At 46.9% G+C, this 9,064-nt stretch overlaps 1 protein-coding gene across 1 annotated transcript; it reads left to right on the top strand.

Annotated features, from left to right (window-relative positions):
- Positions 1–7,950: 7,950 nt before the first annotated feature.
- On the top strand, positions 7,951–8,673 carry SOX14 (SRY-box 14). Its single transcript, XM_015814165.1, has one exon. It carries the CDS (start codon positions 7,951–7,953, stop codon positions 8,671–8,673), a length of 723 nt encoding a protein of 240 aa, XP_015669651.1.
- The last annotated feature ends 391 nt before the right edge of the window (positions 8,674–9,064 follow it).

Genomic DNA, 9,064 nt, shown 5'->3' with positions numbered 1-9,064 from the left:
GTAGTTAATTAGCTTCCTTCCTAAATGGTTTAAATGAGTTGAAAACAACAAGAAAAAGAACACATGATTTAGAAAAGGCATTTCGTTTTGAAAGCTTATCAAACTGGCTTTAACTTTTTCTTTGAATAACTGCTATTTCTGCTGAATTGTGCCCCTGTAGACATAAATATGAAGGATAAGGTTATTGTGACTATTAATCATGACTGCTACACATTACTTTCAGTAATAGGAGGAGCAGAACTCTCGGTGCCACTTTCTGGGAAACATAAATGGAAAGATAATGCTGGACTCGTGTTTATACTTTCTACTGGTATTGGCTGGTCACCATGAGAACTGAACTCCCAATCAGAGGCATTAGTCAGATGGTTCATAGTCATTGTTCGACCATACAAATATTTCTGGTTATAAGTATTTGTGATTTCAATTATTCTCTAACTAGACAAACTGCCTTAATTTGTATATTGTTTGTTTATGGTTAATGGTTAGCAGTTGATTGGTTTTCTCGTGGCTTTGATATCTGATTTATTGCATTTTCCTATATGGTAATCAAAGTATTATTCTAAAGGAGAGCAAGGCTGATCAGTGATTAAATAATTTAATTACCACACATACCTTTTTAAATAAATTTAAAGCTCAGGATGGAGAAGAAGGAAATATAATTGGCATAGAATCCTATGCATTCCTGCAAGCTTGTTATTTAAGAGTTTCCAAGAAACAAAACATTGTAACTAGAACACTACTGGGAAAATACAGTGTGTTAGAAGCAGAATTACATCCTGAGTGAAGTTATTTGAAATTTTCATAGGAAATGGTGCTAACTATATTTTTATGGCCCCAAACTATCATGTAAAATTTATTTGTGATGTCAGGATTTCATGATTAATGACAGCAAAAAACTACTAACAAATATTAACAAGACATAAGTTACTTCTAAATAAATTAAATTCTTTTTTTCTAGTAGAAACCTGTATATATTCACAGTACTGGAATTAAACTTAACTCAGTTTAATGGGACCAAGTCTCTGGAAAATTATAGTCTTGGCTTTTAAATTATTGGTTAAAAATCCACCACATCAACATATTATTAAAATGTCAGACCAACAAGCACAACATCACCTCAACCAGCCCAGTTCTCTAGGCTGATCCAAAAAGATATCATGGTTAATGGTACTGACAGCCACAGAGGTCAAACAGAATAAGGATGGATGCACAATCTCCTACCTATATTTTTGCAGGAAAGCTGCAGTAGTTCAAAGTTTATTAAAATATCTTGCTTTGGGATTTTGGCTTATTGGAGATCATTTTTTAGGCCTGCTTCGTAAGAAAAATGTTATTGAGTTAATTGTTGGTACTAACTCCAGTATAAATTTTCTTAAAGTCTAATGCTATTTGTAACTGTTAGTTGAATAAATGTCTGTGAATACTCTATCCATGAATGTCAAGAAAGTAGATCAGACTGAAGACCAAGATAGCTTCAGAAGATTTAATTTTGAAACATTATCTGTGGCCTTCCAAGGACACGTGTTTATTTTACATGTACTGATCCTGAATGAGGGAGTAAATAAAAAGCTATAAAAACAGACAGCCTAGAAAGAATGTTATAAAAGCTTGCTTATTTATTTCTCAGTCACATTTATAGACTGATTTACTCATGATGACTCCAAGTGGCATACAAGTTAAAAACAGATCCAGTTAGTGGAAGAACTGAATGCCAGTCTGCCTATGAATTTGCTTGTAAGTTTTTTGGGGAAATGAAGGGGAGAGACAGAAGGGCAAAAACAGAGATATTGTACATAAACCTACTTGGCATTTTCCTTTAGAACATATATGTCCAACCTTTTGGCTTGGCTGGGCCACATTGAGTGAAGAGGAATTGTCATGTAAATATATCTAAAATAATTAATATTTATAAATTACATAACAATGTTAAAATTTTATGATCTTATAAGGCTGCATTACTAGCTGTCTAGGGCTGCATGCAGTCTTTGGGGCTTTGGGTTGGACATGTCTTGAGAAGCTCCACTACTTTTTATTTATGCTAATAAGACCTAAAACTGTAATCTTTCAAATGACTTTCCAGTAGTTTCTGAGAGCTACTTTTTCTTTTTCCAGTTAAATCAAAAGTTTACATTTCCTGGATCTTTTACCACTGCATTATTCTTTTTTAGCTGTTAAGTTTTGATGGATGAATGAATGGATGGATGGATGGATGGAATGGAGGGAGGGAGGGATAATATTATTTGCACACAGTGTTTCTTTAGAATTCTTCTTCAACAATTCTCAGATTTACAAAGCTACTGATGCAGTATTTTGGAAAGGAAAGTGATATTGAAACAACCAAGTTAGCTTGAAAATGCATAAACATTCTTCTCTGTGGCCTTTAATGCAATAATACAGTACATGCTTTTACTGAATCCCATTCAGTCCCAGCATTACAACAAAGTTGTTCATCTCTCAGTACCAGCAACTTTCAGGCATTTGTGTTCTTGTTCTGAAAAGGCAACTTCAAGTAATTAAATCAGTCTGGGAGAAAAACCAATCTGTCCCAGCATACCGAGATACATACTGAGGACAGAGAGGAAATTGGCTGCTTCTTTTCATGATACTTCATTTTGCTACCAACTCTTTTGGGTTCTTCCTGTCCTAATCTTTGTCAGGATGATGATAATGGTGAGCTTGGGATCAAATTTTAAGAAGCTTGATTGACATTTGACTATTTGGCTGATGAGTTTTAACCCACTTGTTGACTATTTTCAAACGAAGAAAATGAACCATCAGGTCTAGCATTTATTTAGCCTTACCTCTTAAGATGCCAGATTGTTTGGGCTCTCTCCCCTCTTTCTGGGACTTATTTTGGGTTGCCTCATTGAAAGTTATTTGGGAGGGCATCTTAAGGAATCTTGCAGTAACCTGGGACCACAACTTGAAAGATTTCAACATACCCCCTGAACTTCCATCCTCTCACGTCTGGCAGCAGGTATAGTGTCCCAAAGCCAGAAATATTGTATGTTGTCTCTGTGTGTGAGACAAGAGTGTGTGTGAAAGAGAGGCAGAGAAAGGGGGCAGGGGAGGATGCACGTGGTGAGCATTTGCTCCTATGACTTGGACGTTTAATTCCTCCGTCTGCCCAGGAGTTATTGCTAGAGTCACCTCGCTCCGTCCATAGTCCAAACAGTGATGGGGCTATCTGAAAGCTTCTCTTCAGTAGCCGACGAAATATCTACGAGGGCGCGGCTTTCTTTCTCAAACGATTGGTCGGCCTGGCACCCCGCTATCGAGGTGGCGCTAAAACAGAGGCCGGACTTTTCTTGTCCGGGGGGCAAAATGGCACCAGCTGTATTTACGGTCCCAACTGGAAGCTCCTTCCAGCCGACAGCGACGCTTAGCATTTTTATGAGAAGATACTTTGGTGAATGGAAAGCACCGAAAAGGCTGAGGTCTGGGAAAGAAGGAGCTGTATTTTCTCCAATGAGGAGGGCGTCCGATCTTGATCGAGCCTCCCATTCCCAAAATTAAATCCGATTTCCACAGTGCCCAGCCTGATCTCTTAAAAGTCCGTGGTTGCTCTCTGAAAACGGGCGCAGTATGAGCCTCTGAGCCTCAGCGGCTGGAGAGATCCCGAAGGGACTTTAAGATTTGGAAGAGGAAGGAGCAATACACCTTGGGAGACAGGGACAAGGGGAGGGGGAGGGGGAGAGCGCTAAGAAGTCTGATTATCCCAGCTTAGCCCTTCTGGCCAGTAATTCCACCCTTTACTCTTGTCACGAATCGAGGTAAGGCCGTTTTCATTTCAGTTTGCAAAAGACTGCCTGGGTTTTCTTCCATAATGCACCTTAGAGCTTATTGCCTCTTCTACCGACGAGGAAATTAAGGCCGAGTGAGGGATTTGCCGAGACAGCAATATTTTGTTTGTCACTGGGAGTTCGCCCAATGTCCGCTGGGTGCCTGAACCCCGGAGGCGGCTGTGAGCAAGAGTTAGGGTTGCTCTTGAATGACTCCACCTATCCGAATTCTTAAATTGTAGAAAAGAAAGTCGCTCGGTTTCGGACCGCTAGCACTACTCTGTTCCTTGGTGGAATGGGCTCAGAGAAGTTTTCGGAAAGGGAGACAAACCAAGCTTTCCTAGCCAGACGAAGTAAATCGGGCAACTGAAGCTTTCTGAGCTCCTCTTTTTGAAATCTCCTAGTGGGACAAAACTTGGAATCCCTCAAACGCTTTTTTTTCTCCCCGGTGTTTCTCCAGTGGTTTTAGGTAAGACAAAAAAGACAGATGTGCGTCTCTTGTTGCGCGCTTCTCACTCTGTGATGTTTGAAGCAGGTGAGCGTTTCTCTGCGCGCTCTCCTCCCCCCTCCCCGCCCTCCCAGAGCTGCTGGGAACTGGAAGCACTGGAAGCACTGGAACTGTGGTTCTTTTTCCGATCTGGTGAATGATTTACACACACACAAACAGACGCACACACAACCATGTCCCGGGTTAGGCTAGTATAATATCGTGCGTTGCGCCTTTATTCGAGGTTTTACAATATCAGCTTTAGCGAAAACTCTAAAAATGAATTTCGGGGATCTTTACTGGTAACCTCTACGGAGATCCTCAGTCATCCAGGTCATAGTTAAAGAAGAAGCTTCTCGGATGAGAAGCGAAACGTCTTCAAGGGAAAACAAGAATGTCCAGTTGCCTCGTGGAAAAGCATCTTTGGGATACTGGTAATCTCCCAAACCAGGAGTTTAAGTCGGCCAAGAAAACACGTGCGCGCCAGATGACCGCGCGCGCGCGGGCATTTAAGTTGAGTTGGATCAATTTAAAATTGGACGCTTTTGGCCGCATGTTCGGATTTTCCTAATGGTTAGAAATCACTTCCTTTTGGAGAAAACAGGCTGAATGGGGCTGCTAGGCGAGGTTTTGCCTTCACACTGCTCATAAAGTACAGACGCTTTGCGCGCCATAGCTATAGGCGCCTCTGAAGAAGAACGCGCGGAGGAGAAGAAGAAACGCGTCTTTTGTGCTTCTCTCTAGGCGCGGGGCGGGAGCTTTATGGTGTGTTTGGAAAATGTATGTATGGGCGTGTATCGCTACAGGGAGACAAGACGAGGCTTTTCCGGTTTGGAGTCAAGAATTTCAAGCCAGGTTCCCCACTTACATTTAAAAAACAAACAAACGTGGCCACTCAAAACAGGCATATAAGCGAAAAGAAAGGCACCTTTTACATTGTTAAGTTGCCCTATCAAGAGAACTCCGTTCCAGGGACATCCATGTACACAATCGACAGTTGTCCCCGGAGTCAAATCAAAATTGGGGGTGTTATTGTTTGAAGCCGGAATCTACTAACCTCCACTCCACCCTCTTGGGTGGGTGGCGTATAGGAAACACAACCGAAATGAAAAAGAATCGAAGCGATTCTGTCGGAGGTACACACACCACTTCCGCACATACCAGGACATTTTGCAAAGCGCGGCTTCTTTTCATATGCATGAACCAGGCATTTGTCTGGCGTACGTATGTAACCTCTAAATATACCTTGGGGAGCAAGCACTGAACGCCCCGGGCAGAGACGGAAAATGCATCTGGCTGAAAAATGACTAGTGGTTTGCAACTCCGTCCAATCAATCTATTTTACCTTCTCTGCTGCCAAGCGCTGCGAACGACCCGCAGCTCATATTTACCGGCCCCCTAAACGGGAATTTGAGTTGTCTTAAAGCCAGAACTTTAAAGAAGATGAGAGAAAGCCGGCGGTCCTGGCGGACAGTGGGGTTCCCGAAAGGAGTTGGAGAAGGAGCCGTTTTGGCTGCTGTGGGTGCCGGTCTGGATGCCGACTCAGAAGAAAACGCTCGGCATCCCTTCGAGAGCGCCCAAGTCCTGCCAAATCCAGATGTCCGAGATCTGGTAAAGGTCGGCGGCAGGAGAGGTTAGGGAAGCGAGGAAAACCACATTTGGTTCCGTATGCCGATTGGTATACATTCAAAGTGACAACAAAGTCATTATTCATTATTCTATCTCTTATCTTACTTGCTACTCTAGTCATAAGGTCTCACTATAACCGTATGTAGCAGCGTGTATGAACACTGAGTATATTGAGCATGTGTTGTGTATCTAATGCGCTCCGAAACTTAATCGAAATAAAGAATGCGGAGATGGCTCAATTCATCAAATACCTACCCAATCTCTCTTCTCTTTTAATTGGGAAATGCAGCCGTCGCCTTGCGAAAGAGGATAGCAAGTCACCTCTTTCTTAACCCATCTCTTTTTTTGGGGTGGGGGGGAAGGGGGAGATGCAAAGCCCGTCTATAAAAAAAATAAAAAAATCCGAGACAGCCACTGCAGTCTGTGTTCTGATGAATTATTGGAAAGAATCCCTTTATGGAGAAGAAAAAAAAAAAAACTAGGAGAAAAGGCTGCTGTTGGACCAGTTTAAAACTAAGCAGGTGCACAAAGCCAATACACCCAGCAACAGAACCAGGCCTCTTCGGGGATTCGGGGGAAATGGTTTCCATTTAATAAGTATTTTCCCCAAGCCCCAGGGCATTTTGCGTTAGGCAGCAATTATTCAAAGCAAACAGGCGTGCAAGGGAGAAAGGGCTCCTATGGGTATTTCGTTTTCTTAGAAGCCGGTCTTTAATAGCTTGAAAATAACAATAAAAGCCCAGGACGGGAAAAGGGTGAGCTCTGAAAACGGGGGGAGGAGGAGGGGGGGCAACTTAAGAGAAACCCGCCACAAAAGCACTTCCACCATTTTCGCAGCGTTCATTTGAGCGGGGACTGGATTTCTTGTGGGTTCCCTTTTTTTGGCCCTCCGTTGGAATAAATTCTTCGGAAGAAGCGGGAAGGGGGGGGGCGGGAGGGGAATACAAGCCCCGATTCCCTCTCTTCTTGCCGGTAGTAAGTCAGAGCTTTTCCGAAGGAAGAGTTGCCGCGTTTGCTTCCCACCCAGCCCAACCCGGCCTATAACGTGCCCAGGTTCTGTCCCCCCTCCAAACTCCGGGGGGGGGGGCTCCGGGAGAGGGAGGGAGGACGGGAGGGGCGCTGCTGGTTCGCTCTCACTTTCGACGCCCCGCGTGCTCCTTCCTGTTGTTAGCAAGTTGACAGGCACTCAGCCTCCCCCCCCTCCCCCGGATCCGGGGAGGAAGACGACGAACGAAAAGGAGAAGCCTTTGCCCTTGACTCGCGCGCTGCCCCCATTGATAAAGTGACTCGTTTGCTCTCTTCTCTTCCCCCCCCCGCAAGAAAGGAGAGGATTAGAATCCAGCCCCGTCCGTTTCCCTCCGCCCCCCCCTCGTTTTCTCCCCTCCTACTCCGCCCCCAAACGAGGGGGCGTGAGGCGTTTTATTGGCTGCCGCTATTAGCGCGCCGTCGAACAAAAGCGGCTCCTTTAATCCCGAGCCTTTAGTGATTTCTTCTCCGTTCGGCCCCCCGATTCCCTACCCCGCCTCTTTTTCGCTCCTCGCCTTTCCGAAAGGTCTCCTTTCCCTCGAGCTCTTGCTTTGCCCGGCCGCTGATTGGGCCGCCGGGTGGGGGGGGGAGAGGGAACGCCCCGCTGCAGCTCGGTCGGCTTGCGCGCCGTCCGAAGCCGGCTCGCCTTCGGGAGCGTCGCCTTGCGGCTGCCACTTTCCGCCCCTCCGCTCGCCTTCTCGCCGCCGCCTCTCGAGCCCCGGCCGTCGCGGCACCTGAGCTCCTGCGACTTCGAAGGGGTTCCCCGGCGAGCCTCGGGAGAGCGCGCCACCCCGGGCGAGGCCCGGCCGTTCCGTGGCTGCCCGTTGCCTGTCTTGGGCTCGCCGTCCCTCGGGCCAGCTCGGGGAGACTGGATTGCTGGGAGAACTGGTATGATCAGCTGAGAGGGGGAGGCGGCGGCGGCCTTGGCTGGAAGGCAGGCGGGGAAGCGGAGCCGGCGAGCGTACGGCTTTACCGGCGGGCGGCTGCTGCTGCTCCTGGAGGCGCCAGACGGTCCCGCGCATCACCATGTCCAAGCCTTCGGACCACATCAAGCGCCCCATGAACGCCTTCATGGTCTGGTCCCGGGGACAGCGTCGGAAGATGGCCCAGGAGAACCCTAAAATGCACAATTCGGAGATTAGTAAGCGCCTCGGGGCCGAGTGGAAGCTGTTGTCCGAGGCCGAGAAACGCCCTTACATAGACGAAGCCAAGAGGCTGCGCGCCCAGCACATGAAGGAGCATCCCGACTACAAGTACCGGCCCCGCCGCAAGCCTAAGAACTTGCTCAAGAAGGACAGGTATGTCTTCCCTTTGCCTTACCTCGGGGATACCGACCCCCTCAAGGTGGCAGGGCTCCCCGTGGCAGCCACAGACTCTCTGCTCGGCTCCCCGGAGAAGGCGAGGGCCTTCCTGCCCCCCACCTCCGCACCCTATTCTTTACTTGACCCCAGCCAGTTCAGCTCCAGCGCCATCCAGAAGATGACCGAGGTGCCCCACACCTTAGCTACCAGCACTCTGCCCTACGCCTCAACCTTGGGATACCAGAATGGGGCTTTTGGCACCTTGAGTTGCCCGAGCCAGCACACCCACACTCACCCGTCGCCAACCAACCCAGGCTACGTGGTGCCTTGTAACTGTACGGCTTGGTCTGCGTCCAGTTTGCAGCCTCCTGTTGCCTACATATTATTCCCGGGCATGACCAAGACTGGAATAGACCCCTATTCTTCAGCGCACGCTACAGCCATGTAACACACAAGCCAAACTCCCACTGGCAGTCCCACACATTGCAGGCGACTGGAATCTGTATGGGGCCAGCAAGACTGGCCAAAGGAAGAAATCGGAAGCTGATCCGTTGTGCATGTAGCATACTGTACTCCAGAAACAAACAATCCGCCTAATCGGAAGCCACTTGAGCGTGGAAAGATGCCCTGGGGAAATCTCTTCCACCCGGGCAAAGACTCTGAGACTCTTGGAGTGGGGTGGTGGGGGACACCAAAACCTTAGAATCCAAAAAACGAACGAACAAACAAACAAAACTCACAGAAAACTTTCTTTCCTTGCTTTCTGCACTTGGGGCTCAGATTTGCCCAAAACTTGTACAATTGTAAATGTGTCAAACTTTTAACTGCCCTTTTGGCTA

This window comes from Protobothrops mucrosquamatus, unplaced genomic scaffold, assembly GCF_001527695.2.
Source record: "Protobothrops mucrosquamatus isolate PMUCROS unplaced genomic scaffold, P.Mucros_1.0 scaffold225, whole genome shotgun sequence".
NCBI classification, from domain to species: domain Eukaryota; kingdom Metazoa; phylum Chordata; class Lepidosauria; order Squamata; family Viperidae; genus Protobothrops; species Protobothrops mucrosquamatus.
The sequence above is the reverse complement of the archived record's forward strand: the minus strand, read 5'-3'. Positions and strand labels throughout refer to the sequence as shown.